The sequence below is a fragment of the Rhinopithecus bieti genome, unplaced genomic scaffold (assembly GCF_001698545.2).
Source record: "Rhinopithecus bieti isolate Rb0 unplaced genomic scaffold, ASM169854v2 scaffold_47298, whole genome shotgun sequence".
NCBI lineage: Eukaryota > Metazoa > Chordata > Mammalia > Primates > Cercopithecidae > Rhinopithecus > Rhinopithecus bieti.
The window spans coordinates 100,648-114,150 of record NW_016818822.1 but is presented as its reverse complement, the minus strand read 5'-3'; the positions used below and the strand labels follow the sequence as shown (position 1 = coordinate 114,150).

Genomic DNA, 13,503 nt, shown 5'->3' with positions numbered 1-13,503 from the left:
TTTTTTTTTTTTTTTTTTTTTTTTATTTGACAGAGTCTCGCTTTGTTGCCTGGGCTGGTCTTGATCTCCTGGCTTCAAGTGATCCTCTGGCCTTGGCCTTACAGATGTGAGCCACCATGCCTGGCCAGGCTAGTTTTCTTATAAAATGTTTCCTGATTGTGTTTAAGTTGTTTCTCTGTCTTTTGTATTTCCTATAAACTGTAAGTAGGGTATATTGGCTTGATTAGATTCATGTTAAACATTTTTGGTAAGGGTGCTTCATAGGTGATGCTGTGTATTTCATACTGCATCACAGCAAGAGGCACATAATATTAGTTTGTCCCATGATTAGTGGTACCAAGTTTGATTATTTGGTAAGATGACGTCCACCAGATCTCGCCATTGTAAAACATAAGTTTTTTTTTCCCCCTCCTTTGCAATTAGCAAGTAATCTGTGAGGTAATAATATTCTAGTAACATGCGTATATCCTAATATCTAATCACCTTTCATCTAACTAATATCTAATCACCTTTCATCTAACTAATATCTAATCACCTTTCATCTAACTAATATCTAATCACCTTTCATCTAACTAATATCTAATCACCTTTCATCTAACTAAACACCTTTCATCTTTGCATCCATTAATGGTCCTTGAGGTTTGCTTTTGGTAATAGCAGGGTACACTTTCTTGATATATCTAATTTAAAGCCGGAAAATAGAACTAACTAGAACTTTCTCATAAACTGATGATAAGGAACAAAAACAGAGGAATAAATAGAATTGGAGATTTTTTCACAGGAGCATAGCTACTTTATATTTTATTGTAGTAAAAAGTAGACATAACGTAAAATTTGGCATCTTAACCATTTTCGATGGTTCAGTAGTGTTAAGTACATTCACATTGTTGTACAACTGATCTCCAGAACTCTTTAGGTCTTGTAAAACTGAAACTCTATACCCATGAAGCAGTTCCCCATTTCTCCTTCCCCTAGCCCCTGCCAACCCCATTCTATTTTCTGTCTCTATCAATTTGACTGTTATAGGTACTTCATGTAAGTGGAATCATATAATATTTATCTTTTTGTGACTGGCTGATTTTATTTAGCATAATATTCTCAAGGTTCATCCATGCGGTAGCATGTGTCAGAATTTCTTCCTTTTTAAGGCTGAATAATATTCCATTGTATGTATACACCACATTTTGTTTATCCATTCAACCATTGATGGACATTTGAATGGCTTCTGCCTTCTGCCTATTGTGAATAATGCTGCTGGGTAAATGGGTGTGCAAATATCTTTTTTAGACCCTGCTTTCAATTCTTTTGGTTATATAGCCAAAAGTGGAATTGCTGGATTATGTGGTAAATCTATGTTTATATTTCGAGAAACTGAACATAACTGTTTTTATGATCCAGTCTACTTACATGATCTAGCACCTAACATAAAGAAGCAAAGTACATTGTTGAATGTATTCTTCTGAGACAGACATATTTTATTTGCATGTTAAAATACAGGACTTATTTTCATTTCAACGAGAAAATATGTTTCCATTTTTCTTCAAACATGCTCATCTTTGTTTGTTTTATCTTCTCGCTCTGATTGTAACATGAATAATGAAAACATTTCACTTTCTTCCTAACTTCATTGTAAGAAAAAATAGCACGAGTACAAAAACAAAGTATAACTAGCACTTACCACAGATTTGGAGAGAGAGTAGCGTGGTGGGGACTGTGGTCCTGGAAAGCACAGTCCCCATTGAGAGAGGACAGCTACTCCTTAGCTCCAGCCCATTGCTGCCATGCATTGACGGTGAGTCCAGTGTGGTCAAATTTTCTGGCCTTTCAAGAGATGCTGGAAATCTGCATTTCTGTGTGAAATATCCTGATTTTTACATATTAACAGCCAATTCAGTCTTTTGGAAACACTGTGGGCCAGTCAAAACATGTCTATAGCCTGATTTTGGCCTGTGGGCTCCAGTTTGGGGCCTTTGTTCACCAAAGCAGTCTTCTGTGAAGGGTGCCCTCTTTATGAGAAGCAATTCAAAGAGCCAGCAAGGAAGGCACCCTTCGGCTAGCCAGCCATATCAGCACAATCAAGCATCTTGGCACAGCTGTGTCACTTCCACTTCATTTTATTTATTTATTTATTTGTTTATTTATTTATTTATTTTTTGAGACAGAGTCTCGCTGTGTCGCCAGGCTGGAGTGCAATGGCACGATCTCAGCTCACTGCAACCTCCGCCTCCTGGGTTTAAGCAATTCTCCTGCCTCAGTCTCCCGAGTAGCTGGGATTATTATTATTAGTTTTAAAGTGAAAGCATTTTATTAAGTAAAGGAATAAAGAATGGCTACTCCATAGGCAGAGCAGCCCCACTTTATAAATTGAGTTTGGGAACTTAGAGATAACTGAAAACTTTTTAATATAGTAATTATACCAGAAAGCAGATGTCCGCATGGTATGTTATTTTCTATTTTAAATGACACCTAAACACAATTATAAAAGTAAAACATTCATTGTGAAAATGTAAAAAGAAATAGATAGGCATAAAAATGAAAATTAACATCTCTTACCTAATACCAGAGGAAAAAAATATTTTGATGTATTTCGTTCTAATCCTTTCTAAGAATTTGGCATGTGCGTGTATACCTTTTCCCCTGAAGATAGAATAATACTATATATAATTTTATGCCTTGCTTTATTTAACATGCTATCATAAGCATTTTCTTGTGTCATTAATATATGTGTCTTTTAATGCACTAGCAACCCTGTGTTGCAATGGGGGCTGTGATAGGAGCATTGTGCTAGCGAGTGAAACCCTGGTAATGTTACCACAGCAGGACTTGTTAGTGAAGGACCACTTTCCCTTGACTTTTCCTCTTGCTTCTTCATACCTTTGCTGTCACCCTAGTGTTTGTCCTTTCTGCACATCTGAAAATTCTGTGAGTTAAACTTGAAAGCTCTCTTCTCCCCACTGATTTTTGCTTCATGATTTTATTTATAACAGCTTTATTGGGAAAATTCACATATTATGATGATAATTCCCAAATTCTTTATTGGGATAATTCACATAAAAGTCACCATCTTTAAAGTATATGATTTAATTGTTTTAGTGTATTCACAGATTTGTGCAGCCATTACCACTGTCTAAGTTTAGAACATTTTCATTACCAAAAGAAACCCTTACCCTTTTACCCATCACTTCTCATTTCCCCCAGCCCTCCTAGCTGTAGAGAACCACTACTCTACTTTCTGTCTCTATAGATTTGCCTGTTCTAGGTATTTCATGTAAATGGAATCAGGCAATATGTAGACTTTTGTGACTGGCTTCTTCCATTTAGCATACTGATTTTAAGGTTTATCCATGTTGCAGCATGTATCAGTACTTTATTCTTCTTTATGGCTGAATATTAATTCCATTGTGTGGATATACCATATTGTATTTGTCCCTTCATCAGTTAATGAGCATTTGGGTTCTTCGCACATTTTAGCTATTATAAATACTGCTGTGAACATTTCTGTACACATTTTTGTATGAACATATATTTTCAGTTCTCTTGGGTATATACCTAGGTGTAAAATTGCTTGCTCATATGGTAATCTGTGTTTAACTTTTTGAGGAAATGCCAAATTGTTTTCCACAGTGGCTGCCCCATTTTACATCCCCACTGACAGCGTATAAGGGTTCCTATTTCTTCACTTCCTCACCAACGCTTGCTCTTTTACTTATTTATTAATTAATTATTTTTTTTTTCGAGGCAGGATCTTGCTGTGTTGCCCAAGCTGGAATGCAGTGGTGCGATCATGGCTCACTGCAGCCTCAGCCTCCCAGGCTCAGGTGATCCTCCCACCTCAGCATCTCAAGTAGCTGCGACTACAGGCACATGCCACCATGCCTGGCTAATTTTAAAATCTTTTTAAGAGAGTTTTACTGTATTGCCCAGGTTTGTCTAGAACTCCTGCTCAAGTGATCCTCCTGCCTCAGCCTCCCAAAGTGCTGGGATTACAGGCATAAGCCACTGCACCTAGCCTTCTTTTGATTTACTTAAAAGAAAAATCATTATAGCCCTCCTAGTAGTTATGAAGTGGAATGTCCTTGTGGTTTTGATTTGCATTTCCTTAGTGACTAATGATGTTTAGCATCTTTTCATCTGCTTATTGGCCATTTGTGTATCTTTTTTGAAGGAAGTATCTTCAGGTCCTTTGGCCATTTTAAAATTGGATCGTTTGCCTTTTTTGTTGTAAGAGTTCTTTATATATTCTTGACACCAGTCCCTTATCAGATATATGAGTGGCAAATGCTTTTTTCTTTGTGTGTGTTGGCTCTTCACTTTCTTGGTGGTGTCTTTTGAGTCACCAAAGTTTTTAATTGTGATGAAGTCCAGTTGATCTTTTCCTTTCTTTTGTCTTTTGTGCTTTGGGTGTCATATCAATTATTTTATTTTTAGTATAGCGAGTGAATTGGAAATTTTAAATGTTCCATTATTAGTCATTGATTTGAAAGAGTGACCTGTGTACTTCAGACTTGTATTTTTCTGTTACTTTTCAACTCCTGACCTATTTTGTTCACTCTAAGACATCATTCCCTTTATATTTCCTTGGTGCCTAATGTCACTTGTGTTTTGTAGGGTGTGGTTCCAACTGCTCAGCGTGCTGCCATCGTTGTGGGAGTAGAGCTACCAGTCTATGATATTACTAAGAAGCACTTAATATTGTCAGGAATGATGGGTGATACAATTTTAACTCACTTCGTGTAAGTAGGATGGGATGTGCTCATTTTATTTCCAGCATTTTGAGTACAAAAAGTCTCTTTTACTGAAATCCTCAGGTGGAATTTGATAACTGGTATGTATGGCCTAAATACCCTTGTCTCTTCTATTATCAGAACTTCAAGCCTTGTGAACACTTTATACTTCACAGAAATCCCAGGTGCTGTGGGGGCTTGGGTACTTGGGAATCTTTTCTAATACAGCAGCCTATTAGAGGTCTGTCTGATTTACATTTGTCCATACACAGCCTCTATATCTAATAAGCACAGCTATTATTTGCTTTGGTTAATTTTGTTTGAGAAAGCAAACTTTTCTCAATGGGAATCAGAAAAAAAGGGGTAAATAAGGTCTGTGAAACTAAAGCACAGTTTTTTTGGCTAAAGACTGTTGCTAATCTCACTTTACGTTTTCTTTGTCTTGCAACCTTTATGATAATTTTGTTACTCAGATGCATTTGGCATATGATGCTGTGGTTTGAAAAATTTATGTAACTAATAGGTGGTGCATGATGCTTTCTACTTAGGAATCTTATTAGGTTTAGAAACTCTCCTTTAAAAAGGAGGCTCAGTTTCAGATTGAAAACTGAAGGGACAGCCTTTGAATGATGTCTCTTTAGAAAAATTTCCTGTCTCTTTAGATTGTAATGAAAGGCCAAGTGCCAGGTTTTATCTGATGGGTCTGAGTTATATTGTACAGTTCACATTTGGCCTAATTTCTGTTTAAGTGGGCAGGGAGTGGAAGTGGGGTAAATCTACTTAAACTTTTCCTTTCAGTTCCAGCTTTACATGTGGTTTGGCTGGAGCTCTGGCCTCCAACCCAGTTGATGTGGTGCGAACTCGCATGATGAACCAGAGGGCAATCGTGGGACATGTGGATCTCTATAAGGGCACCGTTGATGGTATTTTAAAGGTAAGTACATTGTGGATTTGGGTTACAATTTGGTTTTCTTTGATGTCTTAGACCTTCCTTCAGTTCTTCTTATTAGTTGCTACATACCATTTTGAAGATGAAAGAATCATATTTTTTCCCAGGTAGAAAAGCTGTCTCCTTAGCAATCTGCTAATTTGCAGTGGTACTTAATATAATGATTCCCATTTGAATGCTTTAAAATACAGGATACTTTTATTAATAGTATCATGTAGAATTAGTGATAGAAAAGACAGTATATCCCCCATATGCCTACTTCATACAACACAGAGACCCTGCAATAGATAACTCAGTACTTAAGGAAAAAAGCCTGTACTTTATTTCAGTTCAGGGTTATGCTGTTGTTCACTCTGGCTTTGAAAGTTCCTGCTGTTGTGTTTGTGGGAACTGAATATTCTAAAAGTATTACGTAATTGTGATATTATTGCTACTGAAAACAAATTGAGGCTAAAATATGATGTTGCCATATGGTTTCTTTCCTATTATCAGTTTTGTTTAACAATATTACATATTAGACACCATTTTAGTAGTTAGAGAGAAATTACAGATATTACAAAAGTACTACAGGTATACAAACAGATAATCAGTATAGCCTGATAAGTGATAAACTCAGAGTTCTCAATTTGGAAGCCTTGAGATAGGCTCCCTGTAGATGGTGGCATCTTGAATAACAATAACTCACATCCACTGAGTGCTTTTTTGTGTGTCAGGAACTGTCCTTATGAGACTTACGTGTATTCGTTCATTGAATCCTCACCATTACCCCACGAGGTAGACACTGAAGCACTGAAAAATTAAGTAAGCTGCCTAAGGTTTCACAGCCATTAAGTAGAACTGGAATTTAAACTCGGATCATTTGACCTCAAACTGACATTTACCTCTCCATTATGGTGCTTTCCTCATATTGGTGGCCAAGGGTTAGATTATAAAGGATACTGAATGCTATATTGAGGGCTTGAACTTTTTTTTAACTTGTCAGGGAGCTGTTGAAAGTTTTTAATCAGATGAGCTTTGCATTTTAAATAGATCATTTGGCTTTGTGGAGACTGGATCTACCACAGTGGTTCCTCATCTTGGGTACACATTGGAATCACTTGGGGGAACTTTCTCAGCTGCCTCCTCTACCTTAGACCAATTAACTCAAAACCTACGGAGTAAGGTCCAGGTGTCAATACTTTAAACTGTATCAGGTGACTGCAATGTTCACCCAAGGTTGAAGACTACTAAGGGGATAAGCCTGGAGCAGTGATTCTTAAAAGTTTAACATGCATCAGAATCACCTGGAGGGCTTGTTAAACTGCCGTTCACTTGGACCCATCTCCAGATTCTGATTTAGTAAGTATGGAGTGGGACCTGGAAATTTGCATTTTTAACAAATTCCCATGCAATACTGATGTTGCTAGTCTGGAGACCACACTTTGAGAACCACTGACCTACAGATAGGGAAGCTGAATAGAAGGCTCTTGTAATCTGAGAAAGAGGGGATGAAGGCCTGAACTTGAGCATGATAATGGAGATATAGAAGGTGGGACAGAGTCAAGAAAGAATTAGTTGATAGAGTCAACAGGATTTGGTTGACTAGATGTGGAGAGGTGTGGGAGAAAGGAGGTGTCAAAGATAAGTTCTGGGTTTTTGGAGTTGGTGACCAGGTGGTGACATTCATTGACAGAGGCATCACAAGAGGAGCAGGTCTTGGGGGAGACATCATAGTTTTGGATACTCAGTTTGATGTGCATGAGGAAAATCCAGTGGATACATTTGGATATTCTAGCCCTGACTCAAGACAGGGTTCATGGATATAGATAAAAGCCCATGGAGTCATTAGCACACAGGTGGTATATAACTGTGGAGAGAGTTGACCAAGGAGAGTAAGTAGAAGAGTTCACAACCTTTTTGCCTTCCCAGCGTACTGGAATACTATAAAGTTCTTTCCTGTAATAATGATTGACTGAGGCAGCAATTCTCAGACCCTGGAAAGTATAGTTTGGCAAAAGCCCCCATTGGTATTTCTGCATTTGACAATCACTGGTGTAGAGGGAAGAGCACTGGGCCAAGGAAAGAACACTGCGGAATACCAATTTTTATTTATTTATTTATTTATGCCCAGGCTGGAGTGCAGTGGCGTGATCTCGTCTCACTGCAACCTCTGCCTCCTGGGTTCAAGCAATTCTCCTGCCTTAGCCTCCTGAGGAGCTGGGATTACAGGCACCCGCCACCACACCCGGCTTATTTTTGTATTTTTAATAGAGACAGGGTTGCACCATGTTGGTCAGGCTGGTCTTGAGCTCCTAACCTCGTGATCCGCCTGCCTTGGCCTCCCAAAGTGTTGGGATTACAGGCGTAAGCCACCGTGCCCTGCCCGGAATACCAATTTTTAAGATCTTGGCAGATGAGGAACCTAGGAAAGACACCAAAGATGTGGAAACTTAGAGAGTAGTGTCATGGGAGCCAAAGGAGTTAATAAGTTTCAAGAAGAAATGAGTGGTTACTTAATGTCACATACAATAGAGATCTAATATGATAAGGACTGCAAAGAGTCTGTTGGATTTAATATTTTTTGCAAGGTTTGGTGAATTGGTGTTTGCAAAAGCCAGTTGCTGTGCATTGAGGAGTTTGTTTGATTATTCATTCAAGTAATAAAAAAGAAAAAAATCAAACTGACGCTTGAAGAGCGCCCCCCCCGACCCGCCACCAAAAAAAGAAAGAAATGTTTGTCTTATGTGCTAAGCACTGTTCTAGGTTGTTGAAGATGTGTTGGTAAACCATAATGTTCCTGTCTTTATGACACTTAGATTCTAATAGAAGGAGATAAACACAGGAAGTAATAATAGATAGACAAGTGTAAGAGCACTGTTTCAAGAAGATTGGCTAAAAGATTTACTATACAATAATATAGTAATAGCTAATATTTATTGAATGCTTATTCTGTCCCAGGCACTGTACGTAGAGTATATCCTTTAACTCTCACAGCAACACTATGGAGTAGATATTATCTTTCCTATTTTATAAAGGAGGAAACGTAGGTTCAGAGTAGCTAAGTAATAACTTACACAAGATTACATAGCTAATAAGAGGCAGATCTGAGACTTAATCCACAATCTGTCTCATTCCAAAGTTTCTACTTACAACCACTATGCTGTTTTGAATCTGCAGAAACATGTTTTTATGTTGGTAGTAACCTTTAGGTACTTACATTTGCTCACTCATTTACTCACGTGCTACTAAAAATTTTTAATAGCAGTCATTTTTTAAAATGACTTTGTTCTATTTTGCCATTATGTGTAATAGCGTCATACTTTATTATTTTGTCTGTACTTATCTATAGAAGTTCTTTGTTTTCACACAACTGCCTTATGCCAAAAGGTGCCTCCCAGTTCTCATGTTGTGAAGAAATTGGTCACTGTTTTTGGAAATTTATAAAGATTCAAGCCGGGTGCTGTGGCTTGCATCCTGTAGTCTTAGCTACTCGGGAGGATTGCTTGAGTCAGAGTTTGAGGCTGCAGTGAGCTACGTAGGCTTGCCACTGCACTCCAGTCTAGGCGACAGAGCATGACCATGTTTCTTAATTAAAAAAAAAAAGATCCAGATGGCTCATAAGAGTGTTAGAGACTCTTACTGTTTTTGTGTTCACCTCTTCAACAAATACTTACAGGAAAATTCCTTGTGCCAGACACTGTGTTAGGTGGTGGTGACACAATAGTGAACAAACAAAGCTAGTTTCTGATCTCTTGGAGATTACATTCTAGTTGAGGGAGACACAATAAACACACAATGCACAGTATAATTTTAGATAGAAATAGATGCTATGCAGAAAACAACAGCATATTGCAATAGTGACTCAGTAGTGGGGAACTACTTCAGCAAGGATGGTCAAGAAAAACCTCTGAGGAGGTGACATTTGAGCTGAGATCTGAATGATGATGAATTGGCCGTGAGAGCTGGGAGAAAAGCATTTCATAAAGAGGGAACAGGTTACTAAAGGTCTGAGTTAGAAATAAGCTGGACATGTTCAAGGGTTAGAAAGAAAGCTAGTGTGGCTGAGTGTGTGGTGAATGAAGGGAGAAACTAGTAGGAAATGAAACTGGAGAGAAAGGCAGCAGCTAAATCATGTGGGATCCTACAGGTCTTTGCAGAGAATTTGTAATTAGAATGAAATCCACCAGGAAGCCATTTGAGAGCTTTAAGCAGGAAGTGATATGCTCTGATTTATAATTTTAAAAGATTGTTCTAGCTTCTAGGTGGAGATTTTAGACCAATTAAAAGTCTATTGTGGTAGTCCAGGTAAGAGATTATGAGATTGGATGGTCTCTTAGAGGTCTCTTGTCATTTAACAGTCTAGGTTCTAGGTTATTCACATCTGGGCTTTATTTGGGGTGATTTTCACAATTTTCCAACATCAGTTTTGTCCCAGACCTTTACTATTTGCTGAAGATCCACTGGGGAAACATATTACCACTATATCTTCATAAATATTGTGCTTATTATTTTACTGTTTGTTCCCAAAAGTGGTTAGTAAGGATAATTATCTCTAGTATACTTAATGAACAGGATGGGATAAAGGATACTTACAACTTTGGCTTCTCATATTATTGTCTTATACAAATATTTCCTTTTTGTAGAATTGTGGTGGGTTTCACTTCACTATTGGAAAGGCAAAATAACATTTTTCAATGTCTAACACAATGCCTAGCACACTGTAGTTACTTAATAGATATTTGTCCATTATATATGAACCATTTCTGCTGGCTAAATTCAGCACATGCCACCAGTTTATAATGTTTATGCATAATTTATCATTTAATTATCATAACCATGTATATAAGATCCCTGTTGTATAAAGTAGGAAACCAAAACTCAAAACACTTCACATTTTTCTTCATGTAATCCTCAAAGCATTCACATGAGGTAGGCCATGGCATTATATAGATTTATAATGATGAAACAAACTCAGAGAAGAACAATGACTTGCCCAACTTTCTATTTTCTTACCCTGCTTTAGTTTTCTTTGTAGCACTTATTTTTGGATATAATATATATCAATTTGTGTATTTGTCAGCCCCACTAGAATATACACTCCATGAGGGTAGAGACTGCTGTGTAGGTTACCTATTGCTGTGTAACAAATTATTCCAAAACTCACTGCCTTAAACATTTGTTATTTTGTAGTTTCTATGGGCCAGGGATTGCAAAGCAGCTTAGCTGAGTTGATTCTAGCTTAGGCTGTCTCCTGAGGTTGTAGTTCATATGTCAACTAGGGTTGCTGCCATCTAAAGGCTTGACAGGCTGGGATAGCTGCTTCAATGATCATTCATGCAGCTGTTAGCCGGAGCCCTCAGTTCCTCACCATGTAGGCCTCTCTTCATCGTATAGCAGATGGTTTCCTCTAGAGTGAATGAATCTAAGAGAGAATAAGGCAGATGCTTTATTATATATAATATATATTTTATAACCTAGCAATGGAAGTGACATATGTTCACTACTACCATATTCTGTTGGTAACACAGACCAAATACTATGAGGTGGAGGCTACACAAGGGTACAAATAACTGGAGGTAGGGTTCATTGGGGGCCATCTTGGAGGCTGGCTACCATAGACACTTCTTCTGCCTTGTTTATTAGTATATTCCCAACATCAAGAATGGTGCTTTGCTTATGTATGGTAGGTAAATATTTATTGATTAAGTGGGTGGATGGATTTAGACTACAGATGAATTTAAAATGGACCTTCAGAGAAAAGACTATTCATGGAGCCGTAAGTTGCTCTGAGGTAGGAGTGGAAGGTGATGTCAAATGTAGAGAAAGGTGAATTCACTCTGTTTTTGGTTATATCTTTCCTGCAGATGTGGAAACATGAGGGCTTTTTTGCACTCTATAAAGGATTTTGGCCAAACTGGCTTCGGCTTGGGCCCTGGAACATCATTGTATCCTTTGAGAGGATGAAAGCAAGTGCTTCAAGCTCCCAGATAATTCTAGGCTATGGGAAGGAAAATTTGATTATTAAAGCCTTTTAGGCTAGTGAGAAACTCAAGCATCCCATTGGTGACCCTTGAGAATGGAATTAAGTAGAGAAACAGCTTTCAATTGGAGGCTAATACAAACTAAAGGGGATGGAAAAGATATGTCAAACGTTACTCTTTAAAACAAAATGACAACAAACACAGCTAATCTGGAAGGGGCTATGAAGTTTTTAGAAACCCTGATGGAAGAAGCCTACAGGAAAGTCCATGCTGAGGTGGTTCAGATTTCCTACCCCTAACTGTAGGACCAAAATAGCTGGGAAATAAAAACAGGACAGAAGACATTCATGGGGTGACAGAATCCACAGCCAAGTAGGGTTCTTTCTTCATGGGTGAATCTGTCTTCTTCAGTTGTGTTTAAAGTGCCTCCTAAGTGCAGAGCCATGTGTTGGATACTGTGTGTGGTGTTGTGTGTATAATGGCAAGCACCACAGCGTTGGAAAGTAATTCCCTGCCCTTGTGGGGTCTGTAGGCAGAGAGAGGGTATCTCGTTCCCTCTTGGAATCACTCTGATCTTATATGTTATCATTGATGTTCTTGGTTACTCTGTGTGAGTGTGTGTCTGTGTGTGTGTGTGTGTGTGTGTGTGTGTTTGTCCTGTTTCCCCCTGAAGACTACAAATATATTAAGAGTTTTACTCTGTTTATGTTGTTCGATGCTAGTGATCTAAATGGGCACATGGTAGGCACTCAACACATGCTTGATTTGACAGGTGGTGTTTTAAAAAAGATTTTAAAGCAAATGAAGCTTAGAATAGCATAGACTAATTTTAAGAGAATGCAATGCTAATTTTAGAACTAGCTTTGGCTTTCAGTGTCAACCTGGTAATCTTCCTTGACTTACTCCAGTTTTTTATTACATATGAGCAGCTAAAGAGGCTTCAGATCTAAGAACTGAATTATATGTGAGCCCAGCCCTGCCAGCCTTTCTACTCCTTTGCCCTTTTCCCATGTTCTGATGTATTTTGACAATGTCGTAAGTGTTTACCAAGCCGTTGGTCTCCTAAGAGCCTCCTGACAGAAGAACAGTGGGGTGGTTCAAAGTTATTTCTATGTTTGTGTTACCATGTTAACTTTTCCCCGAGAGAAAGTGTTAACATTGAGACTCTGGCCCCAGATTGGTATCTTCTATGAAGATGGATACTGATGGGTGACATTGAAAACGGCCTGCTTTCCAAATGTGGTTAAATGTAATTGGTTAGCCCCAGACTTGGGCTAGAGCAGAAGGCATAGGCCAGATGTGTTACAGACCTCGGTTCTCATTAAAGTATTTATTGGCAGAATCACTTTGTCTTTGTCTTCATTTACTATTTTCTCCTTTGCCAACTCTTGAAATTACATTCTCCAGAGAGTAATAAAGAGAAGATGTCTATGAAATTGAGACTGGACTCTTAAAGTGCACTTTGATGAGACAAGAATGGGTGCATTGTGTTTTCCTACTGCCATTCATGGTCATAATGCCAGTGCTAAACATTGGGCAGGTGGTTCTTTCTTAAACATGAATAAACAAGCAAGTGGCTCATTTGGAAGTTTCTACAGGTAAAAAGCTAAAAAAAAAGGCTTAAAATAGAGGCCTGTTGCCAGGGTTCTAATCATCTTACAGGTGTAAAGTTCTGGCTACTTTTTTTGTACTGGAACAGAGCCCGGCTCATTGTAGGCACTCAGATATTTGTGGAATTAATAGTTCTTCATCTTTATCCATTCATTAAGTTGTTCAACATTTATTATGTATCTATTATGTCTAGATTCTGGGACTATAAAATGACTAAGATATAGTGTCTGTTTTCAAGCTCACATTATAGAGGAAGAAC

General features: G+C 38.1%; 1 protein-coding gene across 1 annotated transcript in view; it reads left to right on the top strand.

Moving 5' to 3' along the window:
- The window catches only part of LOC108518869 (brain mitochondrial carrier protein 1), a 47,680-nt gene extending 34,702 nt beyond the window's left edge, over positions 1–12,978 (top strand). The window contains exons 7-10 of the mRNA XM_017857559.1: positions 4,609–4,733; positions 5,523–5,658; positions 11,517–11,597; positions 12,542–12,978. Of these exons, the coding sequence (XP_017713048.1) occupies positions 4,609–4,733; positions 5,523–5,658; positions 11,517–11,597; positions 12,542–12,583 (384 nt within the window). The 3' untranslated portion in view covers positions 12,584–12,978. The remainder of the gene's footprint in view (positions 1–4,608; positions 4,734–5,522; positions 5,659–11,516; positions 11,598–12,541) is intronic.
- Positions 12,979–13,503: the final 525 nt, after the last annotated feature.